This window comes from Sprattus sprattus (assembly GCF_963457725.1).
Source record: "Sprattus sprattus genome assembly, chromosome: 16".
NCBI lineage: Eukaryota > Metazoa > Chordata > Actinopteri > Clupeiformes > Clupeidae > Sprattus > Sprattus sprattus.
This window is the reverse complement of record NC_137914.1, coordinates 14862966-14884895: the sequence shown is the minus strand read 5'-3', so window position 1 is coordinate 14884895 and position 21930 is coordinate 14862966. Positions and strand designations below refer to the sequence as shown.

At 39.9% G+C, this 21930-nt stretch overlaps 1 protein-coding gene across 1 annotated transcript; it reads right to left on the bottom strand.

Annotated features, from left to right (window-relative positions):
• Positions 1 to 8847: 8847 nt before the first annotated feature.
• Positions 8848 to 9804, bottom strand: LOC308377223 (free fatty acid receptor 2-like; the record flags this gene model as incomplete). Its single annotated transcript, XM_080853807.1, has 1 exon — positions 8848 to 9804. One exon carries the CDS (start codon positions 9802 to 9804, stop codon positions 8848 to 8850), a length of 957 nt encoding a protein of 318 aa, XP_080709933.1.
• Positions 9805 to 21930: the final 12126 nt, after the last annotated feature.

Below are 21930 nucleotides of genomic sequence, written 5' to 3'. Positions count from 1 at the left end.
AAACGGGGCTTTAAAACTAAAGACGCAATTTCATTGGTTTGCGGTGGTTTCTGATAACGTGATTCGTTCAGACGCATCACGTGGTATGGCTTGCTACTTCCTGGAATCTTTAAATGCGATTTTCTCAAAATTAGTTTTTTGTCATACTCCAAGGAAAAAATCTCCACTTCAGTTCAACCTATATATACCAAACTTTCCAGTCTTGTACCCAACTATATTATGAAGACATTTACAGAGGGATTTGTAAATATATTATTCCTAGCCTGAATTATATAACATTATATCCCCAAAAACATGGCGAAAATCGATTGTTTAAGGCTATTGACAGTCTTTTCAGATTTACAGGAAAACAAAAGTAGATATCCATAAATCCCTCTGTAATTTTTTTCCCATCTAATATGCCAACAAAAGGGAAAAGTCATTTTTGACCTGGCTTTAACCCATGATCAGATTTTTTCTTTTAAACATTATGCAAATTAGCACATATTTAATGAGATAATGCCTAATTTGCATATTCAAACATCAAAATACAAAAAACTTGTAATACATTTTTTTCTCATCTAAACATGAGTAATCAACTGAGAAAGTTTCATGGTGATACCTATTATTTAAGATTTTTACCCTATTCACCTGTAGTGTCTCGCCTTAAGCGGTTCGGGCTGAATTAATCGCAGAAAAAGGTAAGAAGAAGAAGAAGGAGAAGAAGAAAATGCCTAGGAATAACAATACAGGGCATTTCATGCACTGTAATAATTTACAACTGTTTAATTGGGGGGGGGGGGCTCAACATTGTTCTTTGCCCAGGGCCTCCAATTTGCTAAAACCGCCCCTGACCATCGTTCCTCTTGTTTACCAAGGGCTTTAACTGAAAACTGCTTGTGAGACCGGTGTACAAATGTTAATCCTTGGGATGTGTAGGCCTGGGAAATAATTTCAGAGACCTACCTGTTCAGAACTGAAACGCTTTATTTATCCAGGGCCATCCAAAACATAGACCCTGAGGGTGATGGTGAGATTTTTTTGTTGTTGTTTTCGGAGCTATTTTTTCATTCCCTTGCCATACTTTTGAATTCCCCTGCAACGCTAATACAAAATGAATGTATTGCGAGTGAACACAAAAGTAGCTCAGAAACAAAATCACCACCATAGAAACACTCTTGAATGTATCAACGCTTCTTCTCAAATACCGCCAGAATCTGCTTCAAATAAAGCAGCCTATCAACTCATCGCCTACAAACAAAGCATTGTGGGAAACGTAGTTAATACCAATGATGAACAATGTTTAGAAACGGACATAAAAGTTCTAACACAAGCATGACGTGATTAAACGGATACTCGACGTTAGTGTAGGAATTCGATTACAATAATAATCAACACTTCTTTGACATTCATGAGACGTTTTGCAAGCGCTATAAGAACTACAGTCAGTTGAAGGTAGCCTGTGAGAACATTTTCGTCAGGTATAGTCGTACCGACTGTAACGGCCTTTTCACCAACATTTTGAGTAGGATTGCCAGGATGGTGACAGATCTTGGCTGTACCATATCATAATCCTGCGGTCAGACTAATTCAAAGCTGTAAACCTTTAAGAAAATTGGTTCAAGTAGGCGATTTCAGAACACTTGCTGTTGCAAACCCATATATTATAGTGTCATATTAGCTAGATTAGCCGCCATTTAAAAGATTGTAGCCTACCCATATTAAAATATTGATTGGCGGATGTAAACAACTTATTTCTATCTCTTTGCCTCTCTATTATTATTCTCTTTAACCTGCCAGATCCCCAAATATGGTTACTTACCACACAATGTAGCCAGGATATCGTTTCACCGTCGCGCTGCTGCTGGCATTTGACATAATTGTGTTGCATTTCGCTTACTATTTCCCATTTCCCGGTAGGCGATTTCTGCCCCGCCCTCCTCCATTTGAAACGACTGCCACATAATTTTCATATTCGTTGTGTGAACAGGAAGGCTTTCAATCAATTTGCATCGATTAAAACAGGTGAACAGCCTACATCTGAGTTTAACTCAAATGCTGCCCTGCGATTAGGCTACTATCTAAATATAATTATTAAAGATATTTCGGACTATTTTTCGGAATATTAAAGGCACCCAGTGCAACTTCATGTAAACATTCAATGAAAAATAAACATTCAATTTCTAGTCTTTTTTACACGTAGTAAGTTTCAATAACTCCATACCATTACATATCGACATTCAAGGAGCAAAGATGAGACGTCATTGTGTGGTGAGAACTGATAGAAAATCGTAAACAACAACAATCGCCGGTGGGGAGAAGCCATTTTTCCATTGACTGGAAGCCTGCTTTATTTATTGTAGGTTACAAAAAATAAAGAAAATGGCGGCGATTGTTGTTGTTATCGATTTTCTATCAGTTCTCACCACACAACGACGTCTCATCTTTGCTGCTTGAATGTCGGTATGTAATGGTATGCAGTTATTGAAACTTACTACGTGTAAAAAAGACTAGAAGTTGAATGTTTATTTTTAAGCCTCGAAAGTTGCACTGGGTGCCTTTAAGATTTCGGTAAATGTACGTGGTTAGTGGTAAGTGACTAACCCAGATAAGTGAACTCAGAGCGTTGACTGTAGAGGCTAGACTGTATTCTACAGTCAGTGATTCAAGAGTAAAACAGATGCTCCATGGCTTGGCTTCAACCAAGGCTCTTACATGAGGAGATTTATGGCTCAGGACTTTAGTTCAGTTAGTCTAACTTATCCAGAATAAGTTAGATAGGCTTCTTTGGAGTGAAAACAGTCAGTAAATGTGAACTCACTCATCACTATTTTTTACCTGTTATAACGACAGCCTTCGATGTCGGCTCTTCCTATCATTGTGAAGCAGAATTCACCAAGCGTTGGATTGTTCACCCATAGCTAACGTGAGCTGGGTTTAGACCGTCGTGAGATGATGTGTTGTTGCAATGGTAATCCTGCTCAGTACGAGAGGAACTGCAGGTTCAGACATTTGACGGATTTATATTTTGAATTGTACATATATTTAAAAAGAAAAAACAAGGCCTGGATTTTACTCTCTTTCACTCAAGACAAATCTAGCAGAAACATAATATTCACAATATTCTTCCCTTTTGGATTGATGTAGGCTACTGAGATTTGTTTCCAATCAGTCACGTTTATGAATGTGATTGTTGGCACAAAGCATTACCTCCACAATTCAATGAAATCCAACAAAGAATGACTTCAGGCATGAATTAAATTACATTACATTTTTCAATGTCTTTATTTTTCATTTTGATGTTCGATGTTGTGATTTTTTTATTGTAGAAAACTATGGCAGCCTGAACCCCATAAAAGCAAGTCATATGGCGATACTGGCCAGAGACACCTTAATAGGGGGAGCCCATCTGCTTCTGGCTGGCTGTGGTTTTGAGATGTGGAGGTATAGAAGGGAGAAGGCCTGTGCAGAGATGAGGGTTGAAGGAAAGCACAAGCCAGCTTAGCAGATGTGAGACATGAGAGAAGTGTTGGCTGGAGACTGTAGAAGGGACTGGATCAGAGTGGCCAGGAATGAGCATTCACAGGAAACTGCTCAACTAGAATGATGGAAGGAAAAACTTTTCAAAACCATGCAGATAATGTCACAAAGTCCTCAGGTTAAGATGACAGATAAATGTTAAGCAAGTTGATGAGAAACATCTACAGTATGAGAAAGAAAAATAAATAAACTAAAATTAATATTGGACACTGATGCCCACTTGCATTGCATATTCTGTCTTGTACATTATCTTTTGTAATGGGTAACCTGTTACCCCGTGTGCTATTCAACTCAGTTTACCAAGTCAGCGATCGATATTGGTGATTGTCCTCCTGGCATATCCACGCTGTCATATCGACGTCTGCTTACGTCCCTCTCAGTAGCTATCAAGCTTTCATCTACCTCTTCTTCTGCACTATCAGACTCTCCTGCTGCCTCCTTCTGCAGTTCCTTCTCCTCCAGTTTTCTCTCTTCCTTCTTTTTCCTCCCAAAGAGATTCCATATAAAGCATGGCTTCTTTGCCATAGTTATCCTCATTTTTGGTTTTTCTTTAGAAGCATTTTTGGTTGGTCTTTCTTTAGAAGCATTCATCTCTTTTCGAGCATTCTGATTTGCTAAGAGCCTATAGTACAGCTGTTCAAATCGTTCTTGTTTTTTCTGCTTCTCAGCGATGCATTTTTCTTGCTTTGCAGCTTTCCTCTGTTGTTTTAGTTCTCGTTCCTCCCTCTCTTTCTGCTCCTTTTTTTGTTTCTTCTGCTCCTTTTGTTGTTTCTTCTCCGCAATTTCTTGGTCTTTCATGGAACGCTTCAATTGCTTTCTCTGTTCCTCAACTTGTATTTTATTCTGTGTTTCCCTCCACTTACGGTGCTCGTGTGCCGTCTTCATCACACCTTTTTCCCATTTTTTCCTTGCCTCCAGTTTCATCTTCTCATCCTTAATTTTTTTCTTGAGTTTAGCTTCTTCTTCTTCGGGTGTCTCATCAAGAATCCTCTTCTCCCTTTTCTGCTCATCTTTCCAGCTCTCCTCCTGACGTTTCACATGCTCTTGTTTTCTTTTGTTGAGGAACTGACACATCTTTTTCTCCTTCTTCTCCTTCAGCTGCATCTCTTTTTCTGCTTTCTTGGCATTTCCCTCATCACTAACGTCTTCTTCTTTCTCTGCCCTTCTCTGGATCCCGGCTATAATTTCCTCTCCGGCCACAAGCTTATGGCCAACTACGCTGGAGGAAGCAGAGCTGCTGTCAGTCACATCAAACCAAGTAAGAGAGGCCTCACTAGCAGAGAGGGTTTCCAGGTTTTCCTCCGAAGACACACTCAAGGAAGAAAGACTATAGGATAGAGGAGAGGGTGCAGGAGCGGGAACGTTGACCTCATCATCAAAGTCCATATATTTGTTACTCGAACCCAGTGAGGAAACATCCAGGTCTCTGGCAAAGACATAGCTATAGCTGCCAGCTGCAGACTTGGCTCCACTGGGGAGTGGAAGGGAGGAAGAGACAAAAAGTCGTGGCAGGCCTGCATTGAGTTGCTGCAGGGATTTCACAAGGACCTAGTAGTATGGGGAAGAGAGGGTTGAGAGACAGATGAAACAGAATCCAGAATTGAAATAGGTCAACAGAAACCGATCATTACAGAAAGTATTTTGGTTGTAGTATTATGGAATCCATCCAATCCATTGAGTATTTAGCAATATTTTGTACATTATTTATAATGACGATTATGAGTTTTTAAAAATGTACAGATATAATTAAATGGAAGGATACATTTTATGTCTATCTTCATGAAACTAGAATGTAGTACAACAGAAAATAAAGCATTTTGTACCTTCTTGAAAGGCACAGGCAACCCCTGAAACTCTGCTAGTATGTCCTTCAGCTGGTTCTCACGATCTTTCATGTACTTCAACAAGGTATTGTAAATCCTCTCGAGGTTGACCTCCTGGTTCCTCATGACCTCCCTCTCTTTCCTCTCCTCCTCTAATATGGCTATCAAAAGAGAGACCACGCTCTCTCTCAGGACACTTATCGAGTGCCCCTCATAAGAACCGCTGCCCAGTTCAATTAGTGTTTGGAGCAACTCCTTGTTGAGAAATAAATAAATGCAATGAGATTATGCTGCAGTGTCATTACATTTGATCAAACTACACATCAAAACCCCACACAGAACTAGAACTACACAAGACAGACACTAATGGCAAGTGGGGAGAGGGTAAAACTACTTATCGTCGGCTTCCTGATGAAACCTGCTATGTGCAATTATACCTTTTTTCAGGAAAGCCAAAAAACTGATTTAATAGAGAGTCAATGGAGGCAATCTAAGGCAATGGAGAAATGTGACTTGTACCATCAATATTGTATTTAATTTAGAGATGTGTGCTGGATTTAATCAACAAATGCAACTTTTATCAAAATGTTGCATTTTGGGACAGAGTTAGGGGAGATAGCAGGTTTTTATTCTGTAGGCTATATAAACATATATTTTGTGGATATAGCATGTTTTAAAGGGCTTGTAAAATGCCAGATCTCATCATAACTTCAGTATGAGCCAATCAGATCACTTTTTATAACTCTTTATAACATGACAGGCTTCATTGCGACAACTTGGGTCAAAGGTGTAACCAACATTTAACCAAAGTGGGATATAGCAGTTTTCATCACAGCATATATCAGAAGAAAGGATTAAGCCTTTTTCTTATTGTGTCGTAGCTACCCCACAAAATTAAGATTGACATTGCAGGTTTTATCAGGATATGCCCTGTCCTATTTTGGTCCACTCTGATGTTTAATCTCATTTTGGCCAAAATGGTGGATAGCAGGTTTCATCAGGAAGCCGACGTTATGCTAATGTCTATGAGGGAGAATAAGAAGGGAATGTTTCCAGACCATTTATGGACACTATATAAAACTCACTTCATGCCTAGAAGGATTATTCACCCTTGATATTAATTTCTTACAGTTTGCCACCAATCATCAGAATTAAAGGGGGGCTTACTTACTTCGCAGTGCTGTCTGGCAGAGAGTATAGGTTTACTGTCCTTTCCCTCATTCTCCTAACAAACACATTGAAATACGATAAACATAATTAACATTACTGGCTCTGCTTTTATTATTAACTCATCAGAGTATCCATATTTTTTGTTGTCGTAGTTTGTTTTGGCAGAAAGTTCATCATTACTTACCGTGGCAGGATGGACATTCTTGCTTTTAGAGATTCGTTTCATGATCTTCTTTGAAACACTCTAGGTGGTGATGGTACAAGGGTATTGGTTAAATCTGCTGCTCTAACTCAGGTCCAATTTAAATGAGGAATTTGATTAAAGACAAAAGCAGACTACATGCACAGATAAAGAGGGATTTTTAAAAAGTATTGAACCAATTTAGAATCAATGAATAAACTTCAATCCTATTTTACAACTGTTTCTAAAAATAAAATGCTAAATGACTAGGAGCCCTACTCTCTATAAAATTATAGTCCTAAAGCTTTATCATTTAGATGAGAAAAACATACCACTGCAATAGAAATAGCTTCTTTTAAAAGAGAGAAGATGCTCAAAAACCATACAGTGATCTCAACGCTGTGAATTCATTTTCAAGGGATGATCGTTCTGATGTTATTGTGACATCGTACGCTAGTGACTGATTGTGTCGTCATATTGTCGTATTAAACCAGTCACCTAGGTGTTACGTTATGTTGGAATGCATCGATACGTTTCTGCCATCATCAGGCTAATGCAGTGTGTGTTGAACATGTCGAAGACTCGTTGGCTTATTACCCACTGTGTTAGGCATAGATATTTTCAAGAGAGGACCATATTATTTTGTATGACCAGCTTGAGAAGCAAATAAACAAACCTCATGTTCCCGAGGTTAGGCTAGACATTTTCGAAGAACCCGGCAACACTGGCGCCAGGGGCACGTTTTCATTTCCCAGGCTTTTTCAAATCAATGCAACTTCTTTCTCTCATAGCCTACACACTCACTTTTCCCCCGCCAGGCTTCTTTTTAGTTGTGAGGTTGACACTCAAAAATCTGTGAGGGGTTACTCATATGGTTTTTCCTTTTCCATTTGTCTCTTATCCCCCCACCTTTCAGTAGGCTAATTAGAGTTTTCAAATGCGTGCGCGGTGGCTATATACAAGGTCCAACCAATCTGTTCAGGTCTTGATAACGCTGATGTTCCCAGGTATTTTCACGACGGTTTCTTGGTAGGCTGCTGTGAATATTCTAAATGCAGTTGGCAAGTCAGTTTTGTTAACGTCTCTGCTCGTTGTTCTTTCGACTGATTAGTCTCATCGTTCGTGCTGTGAAAATAATTTTTCAGATTTTGTTTAGCGGAGTCACATGCAGGTGTTGTACCCGATTCAGCACCCCGTCAGAAGATGCACCCCCTTGACGCACCACTCGCTTGATCGGAAAGGAAAGCAGTTCGCCTAAACAAACGCAGAGAAAAATACTATACTACGATTTCATTATTTGTGAAAGAGATGGAAGAGAAGAACACAAGTGATTACAGTCTTTAGAACTGTTCTAAAGAGTACAAACAACCGATGTTTTTCTTCCAAAAACCGCGGATAAAAGCGAACGCAAAAGAACAGTCTTGTGAAACGCCGTGTCAAATACATTCAACTTGCCCATTCAAAATTACGTTAATTCATTTTGTAGTCATGGCTGGGCTTCCACAGGACAAAAAGGTGTTCTTTTGCGATCGCTATTATCCGCGGTTTTTGGAAGAAAAACATCGGTTGTTTGTACTCTTTAGAACAGTTCTAAAGACTGTAATCACTTGTGTTCTTCTCTTCCATCTCTTTCACAAATAATAGAGTTTATTTGAAACGTCTGACCTCTCTCATCACGCATTCTGGGAATACACTATGTGATCTAAATTCATCCTGTATGAGTTCTAGACACACTGATGATTATTTAAATATTTTATTTCATGTATTAAGTTTAACAGTAAAGATACATTAGAAAGTGATATTAGTTATCCCCATAGTATATAAACAAAAAAGCATTAGCTACATACAGTATGCTATATGTGTTCATTTGACCTCCACCGCTGCTGCATTGTAGGATCACGGTCACAGAATATTTTAAAATTCAATAATAATCTGTAAAGATAATTTCTAGGGCCGTCTGGAAACCTCATTCAATAATATTTTTTAAAGATCATTAGGGCCGTCTGAAATCGAAAGGCCAGCCCGTAAGGATATTTCTATTAACACATTTACTGGAAAAGAAAGAGGCATTCGAGAAGAAGTATATGCTACACATCCTCTTATGTAAAGGACGCATAGAAAGAGGGAAGCTCTTTACACGGAACCTTGGCATGCCTAGCCCGTGCTTTGTGTGCGCAATTCTAGGGCCAGGCATGGGTCAGTGCTCTGGCACCCCCTGCTGGAGCAACACTGTAGCTGCAGCCTCGCTGACACCCTGCTGAGGATGCCGTTGAACGTGGCCCTCATCTCAGACGAGGAGAAGTAGTAGATGAAGGGGTCAAGGAAGGTGTTAAAGATGCTGGTGAGCACGGCATGCCTGCGCCATATGGTGCTCTCACCGTTGATGTAACCCACATTATGGGGCCCGAAGCACACAACAAAGACTACGATGGTGCTGAAGGCTAGTCCGATGGATCTGTAACGTCGCCAGGGGCAGATGTTGGGCAGCCTGGAGAGGATGCGGATGAAGTTGATGTAACAGAAGCAGCAGATGAGAAGTGGCAAGCAGAAGAGGAGGACGAACAGCTGCAGGCGAAACGGCAGCAGTATTTCTAGCCGTTTTGAGGTTAACTCTTGATAACAGACTGTGCTGTTGTTCACGTCAGTGGTCTCATTGTCTTGGTGGTAGTACTGCATGATGTAGACGATGCTGCACTCAGTCATGGAGATGACCCAGATGAAGACACTGCCCACCACCGCATACAGAGGCTTTCTCTTTAGTTTGTACTTGATGGGATAGGCAACTCCCAGGTAACGCTCTACACTTATGGCGGTGAGGTACAGGGTACTGTTGTAGATGGTGCCATAGAAGATGAGACCAGACAAAGAGCACAGGAAGTTGGGCAGGTACCACTGCATGTGGTCGATGGCCCCCTTCATCCAGAAGGGAAGGAAGACCAGGAAAAGCAGGTCCGAGATGGGGAGGCCTATCAGCAGGACATCCACAGGCGTGGCATCCCGCTGTACCTTTTTGATGAAGGTATAGAGGGCAATGATGTTGGCTGGCAGCCCAAAGATGAAAGTGATGAAGTATACAGCAAGAACGAGGTTTCTGTTTTCCCTTGCGAACATTTTCCTGGCTGTCAGAGTTAGAACATATATTAGAAATATAATAATATATATCATAATATATATTAGTAGAGAATGTATATTAGTAGAACACATTTGAAAGACAAACAATCATCGCACACCATACACAAAAATGCGCAGTATGTACAGCTGTGACTGATTTTAAGAATTTAAGGCAAATAATCAATAGGATCTCATTGGTGAGTATTGATTGTGATTTATGCATCTCCGAGATCAAGCCCGGCAATATAAATATTTAGCTTAGTACATAACCTATTCAATATATAAGATGCAATCTGAAATGCAAAATGTGGAAAACAATGCCGGTATAAATGTAATATTTTGAAACTTATGCTTATAGCTTGGTCTGCTGATGTGCTATTGTCTTTTATCAACAACAATCTGCTGACATATAAAACATAATGCTAGCTACAATGGGATATTTGGTGTGAAAAGGCAGTTTGTCAAGATATAAGCTGAATATATTCCAGGTCTTATTTCTCTTATTTACCAAGACAAGTCAATTATAAGCATAAAATGAGATGCTGCAGCTTTATTTTGCCCCATCCATTTTCAACAAAAAGGTGCTTACCAGTGACAGCACAGTAATTTCTGGAAAGTCTGAATGTTGCTGTAGAAGCTAGGCGATATGTAGAAATGACTCTAAGGCTATCTCAGTTCACAAAGGATATGACAGTTATAAAACAGGAAGCGCTGCAGATCAAGGACCATATAAGAGGTTTGTGGCACAGTAGCCTACCAAAGCACGCTTGGGTGTCGCCTCTTAATTCTTAATTTCCGAAGAACTTCTGCAAGATTATATCTGAGGTTTTAGAAACAGATATCACTCCCTGTCCATTGATTGCCATATTTGGAGTACCCCTGAAGCACTCTCGATTTAGTAGACAGAATTTAAATGTTTTAGCATTTTCCTCTCTGATTGGCCGCAGATGTATCCTTCTACACTGGAAGTCACCAAAACCCCCAGCAGATAAGTCTTCGGAAACTGATCTAATGTCATTCCTTAAGCTGGAAAAGATCAAATTCTCACTTACAGGGTCGACTGGGAAATTCTGCACTACATGGCAGCCTCTCCTCTCATATTTTGATAATGTAGCTACGACCCCTACTACTTAGAGATAAAGTGCCAGTACCAGTTGTACGGTTGCATACAGATATTTTGTTTGAAGTGATACATTGATAAAGGTGGACCAACTTAGGAAGGGAGTTTGGGTGGGGTTTTAAAGTTTTGTATATCTTTTTTTATGTCTGTTTTAAACAAAAAAGATGATCACACATCTAATTGTAAAAGACCTATGCTATTTGATGTGTTGTGTCTTATCGCTATAGCTGTGGCACTTGAGTGCTGCCACTGTGCACACTTTCAGCTTTCAGGAATGGAATACAACACACTACCTGCAAGAGGAGGAAGGCAGAGTGATTCTAGAAGCAAAAAAAAGAAAGGTTCACACTGTGGTTCTGATATTGTGAGATTTAAAGCATACACAGTTGTTATATATTACTAAGATATCAATACTTTACCATAACAGATGAGTTGGTACCTAATTACACAATGCAGGCCCGACATACTGTCACTTGTTCCTACTGAAGAGGTAAACACTGCCTGTGTAACTCTACTCTGCCTTTTGACTAAGGCAACACAATGTCTCTACTCATCATACTTGCGCTTTATCTCCAGAATCATCTCAAGAAGGATTTAAAAATAAATAAATAATTGACCACCCTATCACAAGCAGTTCTTGGAGCACAAAGTACAAAGAAGTTTTAGTCATAACATTACACTAAACACCATTCCATCCAGTTATTTATCAGGAATGTGTATCAAAATGAACATTATGTTGATAACATTGATAAGCACCGAAACATACAGTTTTGTTTATTATTTATTATATTATATTCCTGGGTTCAAATAAGTGCTCATGAAGATGATGACATTGTGCCCATCATAACTGAGGGTTGAGATTCAGAGGGGTAAAGATAACAATAACAAAGCAAGAGATGAGGGGGTGGGAAGAAGGCAAACCAACAGATGTAGTTCCATAATGCAGGATAACTTAGGACAGTGAAAAAAGATGGAGGACGTGCAGAAGAATACCGACCAACAGTTCATAAAAGAGAAAGAGTAAATCAGGAGAAATGATTTGTGAGACTGGGTAAAGAGCAGCCAGTCAAAGGCAGATGGGCTACTAATGGTTCCTTCCTGTGGCGCGCTTTGGCCACAGTCTCACGTTTTGAGGGATTAGTATGCATGTTTTTGCAATTTTTGTTCACAACAATTTTTCAACTATATGTGAAATGTTTACAATGTTAGCAGTTGAGTTTTTTAATTAATGAGTTGTTGTTTTTTTTCCAGAGGTAATTCGGTTTTTAAGAGGAAATACAAAAATGAGAAACAACACTTAATAAAATAATAGAAATGTCATAAAACATAAAATAATATGATTGACAAATAGCCACTCACACTAACAATATTATTAATGAAAATATCTAGATATTAAGCATAATGAATAATGAACTGATCTGACAGAATAAGTTCTCACGGTTTAACAGTCACTTTAACTATATACTGTTTTCATATGTTAATGTTTAAGTTACTGGCAAAATGTGTCCTCAAATCATGCTTTACATGCCTCCTGCGAAGTTAGAGCACCATCTGCAGGTGTATTTTTAAGAACAACCAAGAAGACAACCAAGAAACCACAGAGGCAAAACATGGCTTTCGACCCAGTGGTGGAGCCATAACCCATCATCCCGTCCAATCTCATCCGCTAGGGTCCAGGCGTGACCTTTGACCCGGGTCATACTGACCCCACGTCAGGAAAATTCGTCACACTGTATGACAAAGTCACACTGGTCATGCAGTCGGATCCACAGTGATATACTGATACATTTGTACATGTTATTGTTCTTTAATCAAGTATAAATAACACATCATCCATGTCCATATAACAGATATAATTTTGAAAATGTCTGTGGGTCTTGTCAAATGCAGTTTGAGGTACTGTAAGAGGTTATGTGGTCATTGTTTAATTTATCTTGGATGTGAGGAAAAACATTAGTGAAAAAATTGTGAACCATTTAAATTGTATCTTTTGACTCACAAGTTGAAACTAGTGAACAAGAATAAAGTGTATTCTCTCTGCCAACTATCAGGCTCCAACTTAGAAAAAGCTTTTCTTTTTTATATTTGGCTGAGCCAGATGTCATGGTGACCGAAAAGGTAACCGTGGGGGGTGTTTGGTGTTCTTGACGGGCTAAATTGCTACTTTGTTAGGCCATTGAGTTCGCTCCCATGGAGAGGAGGAGGACGGACCGTGAAACTAAACGAATTGTTTAACTGGCTCGACTCAGCGTGGCATATGGGGCCGATTGCCAACTACATGCTGACACCAACAAATTGTCGATTTCATACCAATTTTAAGGTAGCTATACACCACACTTGCCACACACGTAGGGCTTGACAAGCTACCCCATACCCCCAGAACAGTCTAAAGAGCAAAGTGTACCTTGGCATGGCTGCCTGATCATGCATTCATTATTTTACGCATGTATTTATTTATTTATTATTATTTTTTAATCGCTGTTGCCCAATTCAGGGCTCGTCAAGAGCTATTGACCAACCTAAGAGTTTGGGATTATGCAAGCACTTTGTGCATTTTTAAACCATTTTGCCTTTAACAAATATATATTCTTATTTCACGTAAAGTCCCATTCTCTTATTTTGGCTTACATCTGCTGTCTCCTGTGAAAGCTGTGACTTGCTTCTTTGTACATTGAACTATAGGCACCAGCAAGCACATTCAGTCTTAGACGGTTGGCATATTTCTAGAGCCCAAAAATATGGAGCGAGGCAAATCGGTGGCACGCCTCCTGGCTTTTGAGATGTACACTCCAATTTTCCACTTTGGGGTATAAAAGAAATGCCATGGGAAACCTGCTGCGGCAGTTGCACACAAATGGGGCTATTCTTATGCTTAGCTCCCAACGTCGTTTAATGATTTTGAGTCAATCTGGAATTTAGAAAAGTCATCTCGTCACTGGCATAAAGTTTGGAAGATCTACCTTTCAGAAGGTTTAGCCAAAATGTACATAACCTGTGTATCGTGTGTTTGGAGTGGGACGCTCAAATGCAAACAAACGACCAGTGAGTCATTAATAGCTTGTAAGTATTTTGCATAGAAGCATATCTTTAAAGACTTATCATTTACCATATAACCATTACAGTCTTAATAAGTATAGGCATACTGCTAAACTTTGTGAAGCTTCACAGCCCTGGCTGAAATATGGCTTGGCACTCTCCATGTGTCGTTCTCTGAGCCTTAACTGCTATTTTAGTTGTAGCCGAAAGATGGTGTACAAAAGTAGCGTTTTCTTTCTTACACAAATGCTTTTGAAGTTGGGCGGGGTAAATGGCAGATGTTTTGCAATTCAAGGCGCATCAATGCTGAAGCGCAATTCTTGTGAGACAATGCGGGGGCTCTCTTGTAAGGCGCTTGTGTCTTCCAGTGAAGTGGGCAACAAAAGAACCATCCTTCAGCCACTTATAAAGTTACTTTCCTCGAGTTCATTTCGGGCCTTGAGAAAACTCAAAGCGATGTTAATGTGGACCTCTGAGCCTTTCAGCTCGTAACCCCACTGCACATGGCCAAACACGGCCCATTGTACTCCCGGACATAAGTAAAGTCCCTTAAATAAGCAGTAGACTAGTCTATAGAAATTCATGATAGAGCATGTTTGATCAGGGCTATACCAATAGGGCCGTCGCGTGGCTTTACCTCTCCTCTAGTAAATTAAAAAAATAAATCTGTCAGTTAAGGCGTCCATTTTATGACAGTAATATTTCTGCGAACATTTCTGGTCACAATCTCAGTCAATGTGTACCTTTTTGGTTACGCCACCGAATAATTTTGAGGCGGTTCTCCGATTTGTTTCGCTCTCGGGTGACCTATTCCCTCTCACCCTATTAGTTGGGTCTTTCAGAGAACGGTCCCCTCATTAAGTAGTCTTCTTTAACAGTTTGGTAGGCTATTTCCCACAACTTATACGCTGTTTTCTTAGATTTGCTTAACTAACTTTGGATTTCTGGTGAACAGTTTTTTTTTTTAATTTAAAGTGCAGTGGTAAACTGCACCATTGCAAAGGCTACAACGAAATTTCTTCCATCGACTGAACTGTCTTTTATTTATTGACGCATATTATAAGGCTTACACCATTTTATTATTGTGGGTTACACTGACAGCATATTTTTGCGCACGGTCTGCTCCACATGATCCATGTTCACCTGCCTGTTGTTTACGCCATTCACTTGATAATATGTACCAGATTTGTCCTGAATAAAAAGAAGAAGTTTATTGCAGGTAATTGTATAATTGACTCACTAATTGTTGTTAACAAGTCGTAGAATAACCTAATTATTACAGCACCCCATTCGGAATCTCCTTTGCTGAGCATCCATGACAAAGACGCACTGCGGTTAATGAGTTACCCAAGGAGAAGAAAGTGAAAGTGGAAAGAAAAGACCGACAAGGCTTTTGATAAACATACTCTCCACTTGTTTTTTGGTTGCGCGTTATTATCATGTCAACTTAGCTCCTTTAGCCCTTGTATTTGTGTAAATGGAGGTTATTTGAATAAAGAGGAAACACATTAAGGCCATAGCCCGAAAATGAACGTTACATTTGAAATGTCCATAAGCTCACGGATAACTTTAAAGCAATTAAATAACTATTTTTAAATACAAAAAACCTAAAGTGTAAAATGAGATGCTTGAAACATTGAGTGTTTTTTTTGTGTGTTCAGAAGTCTCCATGCTGAAAGCAGGCAGGCTAACACGGTAGAACGTGTTACATTTGAGCGTGAAAACGGGCTCATAATGCCAGCAACAAAAGAGGCAACAGCCTTCACGCAGCCCAGGACCTCTGTCCGATTTCATACTGTGAAGTTTTGCGTTTCACCAATTTTGCGGTGCATTACATGCAATTTTGTATAGTAGAAGCCTAAAAGACAGCGTGGAGTACCCTAATTAGCGTGCCATGTTAACAAATCTGCATGCTTAATTGGAATAGAGGTGTGAGTAGTGTTTTCCCCCCCAAACATAGCCATTATAAGAAATATGGGTTAAATGAAACCGTAAATTATATAATCTACATCTGACTGATTCTTTTAAAAAAAGGGGCGGTGGAGTAACAGCAAATTAACAAATTATGTTGCAATTCTACGGCTCATTGGTGCATTGTGGCTATCTTTCAAGTCGTGTGGATGGGATTTTTATTGCGAGCGTACCTTATATATTAATATTTCACTGAATTTTGCAACTTGCTTTGAAATATGTTTAACAAAATCTACCTTATTAAATCAAACTGGCCCATTTGGCAATGCCCTCCTGTTTAACTTTATTTATATTTTTTGTTAGCCAATATTCTTTCATGTTTGTCACCCAATATGCATTCTATCAAGATACAAAATCTCTTCTCTCTCAAGGATTCTCTTTTCGACAAAGCAGTCCACAACAATACTGCTTGGAGCTTCAAAAGGCCTAAATCTTTGATTTGCCTATTTTTTGTGAGGCACATGAAAGGGCAGAGAAGTGGATCAATGACCAGTCTTTGAGCATATATACTATGGGCTTTTCTTCCCAATGTGGACTCCTCAGTGAACACTCTCAGATGTAAATGTGAAAGCCACTCACGCTCTTTTCCACGCCATTTGCGCGGCAAACCACTGCGCCTATCTAAACAGGCTCATTGTGTGTGTTTTCCAACTCAAGCCTTAAGGGACTTTAAACGTGGCCCACTGAAGGACATCCGGCCTGTCGCGTGTCAGCTCTCTCTAATATAAATGACAAACGAATAGCCATGCCCCTCTCAATTTTCCTAACTGTACAAGTATAGTGGGTTGCCTGCAAGGTGTTCGGCATTTTAGTCATTTCATTTCCAGCCGCAGTTTCACTCTGGTCTTTTGGAACAAAGAAGCCAAATGATAGTGAGTTTTGCGTTCATCAGTTTAATGCCAGTTAACAACAGATGTGGATTTATACGTTCTTATTGAGACGTTAGTTGCAATGCGCACAGGACAAACTTCTCTGGTGGCCATTTGGTAGGACTTTCCCAGGATGGAGTCTTTTGATAGAAAAGTATGAAATCGAGAAGTAAGGGCCCCAGAAAGAGGCGTTCCGTCGATTCTCCTCGGTCTGCGCTCGACCAGGGTGCAGCCTAGACTATTTTTTGAGATAGTCGGATAAAATTAAGCTGTGTCTGTATTTCACGACAATCACACTTTTGATTAAAATAATTAAGTTATTTAAATCGAGTTATGTGGATGAAGTAAAATCCATATAAAAGTCTGTACGAATGGGTGAGAATTGGGTGACTGGTGGGTCCTTACCAGGCCCTTATTGCCAGAAAATCGCAAGGCTGTGACGACATGTGCAAAATTACCACGGTGCTGCCTTTGGGCCTGTGGCGTGAAACCTAGAAAGAAAAGAATGAATAGGCAAGGCTGGTACAAGTCCCCAAGCGGAGAAACGGACTATTTGTAGCATTATTTCCCATTTTATGGAGATTCTGTACGCTTCCCTCTTCCATGTACACTATCACCTCACACGTTGCTCTGGCTTTTCCATCACTGTCATGTAGCTATAGGGTAGTGTCCGAAATTAAGTACATTTATATTTACTCTAAGAAACACACAATTTGGGGGGTTTATTATTATTCCGAGGCAACGGATTTTTTTAATTAATGAAACGACGAACAATCCTAAATTCAGAGCACGAGTAGTCTAAATCTCCATTGATCTATTATCATGATTGAACCCATTTGATAGAAATAAATAATGAACTTACAATGAAGTAGGAAAATAAGATCAAAGGCTTATTGTGGCATAATTGGAAGTCCATTACTGTAACAAGGGAGATAAATGTGTATTTGAACTCACATTAAATGTACCTTGACCCCATACAGAGATAAAACATTTGGCATTCAAATACACATACGTTAATGTAAAGACTATTCTGTTCGCTTCTGATCTACGTGATGTTTGGCAGTAGCAGTTTCTATCAAGAAGAAAAAAGTGTCCGGGTCCTCTGTTTGGCGCGCCCCGCATTGAAATGTAAAGTGACCCTCGCCATAAATACCACAGCCAGACCGAATTCCATCACTCTTGCCGAGGACTAGTCAGAGAGCACATCAGTCTTCAAGCAAGGAGCATTTTGAACTTTGCCATGGTTGCTGCAGCAGACTCAGAGAAGACCAAAGTCTTCAGTGGAAAGAAGGTGGGCAGTCTCATATTGTTACAGTTTTTAATATGTCCGAAGCTACATACATTGACTGTTAGGGATGCACGACTCGATAACATACAGTTTCTTATTATTCACTTTTTGTATTGTTTGTATTCCCAGGTTTCCAAGCCACTGATGGAGAAGAAGCGAAGAGCTCGTATCAACAAATGTCTTGATCAGTTGAAGACCTTGTTGGAAACCTGCTACTCAAATAGCGTGAGTATTTAATGCTGACTACTGGGCTAAAAAGCATGTCTTTGCATGTTAATATCCAGTTCGCAAAATTAATCTAATTTCTTGGCTTCTTTTCATAGATTCGAAAAAGGAAGCTTGAGAAGGCCGACATACTGGAGCTTACGGTCCGGCATCTGAGACATTTGCAGAAAAATCATAGTGGTAAGTTTAAAAAATATTTATAGGCTATATATATAATTGATTACGTCCAAAGTACACAAATATTGTCTAACACTAAGTGCAAATTATTTAGTAAACTTACAAATCTCTCCGTATTCTATAGGTCCCCTTATGAACTCCGACTTCTCAGAGTACCAAGCAGGCTTTCGTAGTTGCCTGGCTGGGGTGAATCAATATTTGTTGAAGGCAGACATGGGCAGGAGCAACCAATCCGACATGCTTACGCAGCTCTCCAGCCGTCTTCTTCGCCCAGATGCGCGTGATAAAAGTTCCAGCACCGCGGACAGCGACCCGAAGAATGGCCAGTCAACAGATCTTATTCAACAAAGACTGGCGGCAAATATGGCTCTACAAGAGAGTCCTGTCGCCGTGTCTAACTGCGTTAGAGGTCCGGCAAGCATAAAAAGAAAACATAGAAACGCAGTGAAAACGACAGAGTTCACAGGCAAAGTCAGTTTTTCTGGAGTTCCCGAGATTGGAGGGATTTCTGCAAGAGAACAGAAGAAAAACGGCAGTACTGGTTATTCATCCAGAAGCAGTAATTCAACTGACGGACAGCATAAGGACAAATATGTTATGGCCCCCTCTGACTCTTACTGGCGGCCTTGGTGACATGTCAAGTCCAATATTTGTATACACAAACAGATAGTTTTAGAGAGATACTTTATTATATCATTTGCACTATGTAGATTATATTATATGCAACGCAGTGTATTTTTTGTATGATGTCTATTTTTTTTAAATAAACTAAATTGAAATGTTGACTCTGTTGAATCTCAATTGCTTTTGCATCATGACGTTAATGAGCTCTTTGCAGCTCATCATGCATGAGTCAGAGTGCCACCATCTCAAGCACAGTCTGTATTTTGTTTCTCATGTTATTCAGAAGTTGTATTCACTGGCGAAATATCTACTTACCAGTCTGAGGTACCATCTTCCAAAAATGACTAGGGTGACTGAACCATTGTAGTATGAGTGCAATGATGGATGGATAGTTGGTGATCCAACAACTTATTTACTACTGCTCCCAAAGCCATAATGATAAGAACACTTGACTTGGTTGGGTAAGTAGGCTATACGTCCGCGAGAGCGTTCACATAGATTTACGATCATTTTCACCATTCCAACTGAGAGACATTGCCTAGTTGGCCCAGCTTCTGTAGCTAAGAGTGAACCGGAAAGCACTAAATCGATTGAATAGAGTACACATTGTAATGGTTTGAGTTTGACTTGCCAAATAATTGATAACAATTTCTAAGAGAATGGGCAGTCACTGGTTTCCATCTAATTCTTCTTCGTGTTTTAATGAGACAGTATGCAACAATTTGCAACTTTTAAAGCACGTTTTTATAGGCAACTAGTAGTGTTATTATATTCAAATTAATTTTCATCATATGATATGTAAACACACTGTCTAGGCCTAGAAAAGAGAAATGTTAAAAAAAAATAAAGCTTTCACAAGCATGACATCACCAACTTTATCGTAAGAAGACATGAGTTAGCATGCCAGCAACTGTGCTGCTGGTGTTAGTGTATGAGGTTGGTGCAGGGTTACATGCCTTTTTGGGAGATTTTTAAAAGCGCAGTCATGAAAATTGGCCAAAGGAAATGCGCATGCGTTTCCAACATACCATCAGCTGGTTTTCGAACATACAAAGACCATTCATCACATGAATAGTTGTGAGCAGGCACTGAAGGTTCACAAGTTCTGGTTGCCTAGAGCAACTTTAACTTAAACACGTAATAAAATCGCATCAAATGTCGTGATGATGCGAATAAATCCGTCTCCCTCACATTTTACCCGATGCGATTCATATGAGTTAATCCACCCCTTCCAGCGAATACGTTTGTTATTGGATTTACAAGACTGTCAGGAGACTCAGAATTTCCTATTCTAATGCTCAAAACTCACATTGAATAATTGTGTGAAAACCCATAGGCCTACTCCTCAGCTAATCCATAATAAATCCCTGATTGCAGGGGTTAGAGTCACTTGTGGGGTCATCTTCGGGTGTGTGGATGTAGGTAAATCAGATTTACCTGTATATCAATAGCAGGCACTTTTCAAATGAATGTGGACATATTTGACATTGATGGCGATGAACGCGTTAGTGCATGGCTAAACTAAATATTTAGGTGTCCTATATGATTATTTTTACAACTTGAATAGGCTACATCTTTATCAAGTGCGGATTGGTAAACATTGTCGTAGTTATCTTCAGTTAAATTGGCTGAAACGAGTTCTAGTATTCAAGGATTTGGTTCTTATGTCATAAAATCAGCTGCGTCTGGGTGGGAACTTTGAGAGGATGGCACCTTGCGGCGAGGAGAATCGTTGACACGCCCTACGCTTTTCACTAGGCATTCAGGACTGCGGCACGCTGGGGGCGGTGAAAGGGAGCATGGACCAGCGAAGGAAGAGGGTGCCTCTCGAGCTATGCGACCCAACTCGGAAGATCCTGCTTCAGGTTTTAATGTGCAAAGCGCGTCTCCATGCCCTTCTCTACTTCCGCGGCAAACCGTGGGGTTTTGAGTCGTGAGCAAAGACCTCTGAATATTTAGCGATCCGCCTTTTGCCTGTGCAAGGAAGGGCCGATCGATTTATTGACGCTGTTAAATGGAAACGTCAACAGCGTTCTAAATGACACTTACTTGCACTGGAAATGCGTACCTTTGTTGTATGTTTTCCCCTAGTTTTAGTTTGTAAACGCACCATCACGCTGCCAAGCACGCACTCAATGAAACGCTCAAAGAATTCCTGTGGACTCTTTGCGTTGTTTAAGCAACCTAGTCAGGGTGGGGCTACAATAGTAGCACAGCTGAAAAGACAAGAAAAGGGTAAGAGTATCAAATTTGCATTAGACTGTGTCCAGTGGAGCGCTCTAAAAGCCAGACTTGCCTAGCTGCAAAATGTGCCAGGGTTCGAATGCACTTGTTTTAGGAGTTCAGAACAAAAGATGAACCTAGTCAGCCAGTGCCATTTTGTTATTGCCTAGGTGGACATAAAGTTTTTGTTAGTCTTGCCAACAGGTGTGCAGGGCAGGGTCAGGCTCACGAAAAGGAAGGTTCTTCGAATCATCTCTATTGTGTGTGTCTCAGGCTACACCAACAGTATGCAAGATAATTAATTATGAAAAAAAAGGTACCATGAATAATCCCTTATCTCACTAATGATATGCAAGATAGTTCTCTCTTTTGCTGTCTGCAAGATAGTACATCTCGTTTAAGACGATCAATAAACAGTCACGATTTCTTGAAAGATTTATTTTATTTGTCTTACCTTACAGATTTTTTTCGGTAGTATTTCAAAAAGTGTTGGCATCATTAAAAACGAGAGGCGAATATTCTCATAAACGGTTGATGTACACTTCCGTTTTCATTTTCCTGATGTACACTTGTCTCAGAATTAGGCAAAACGC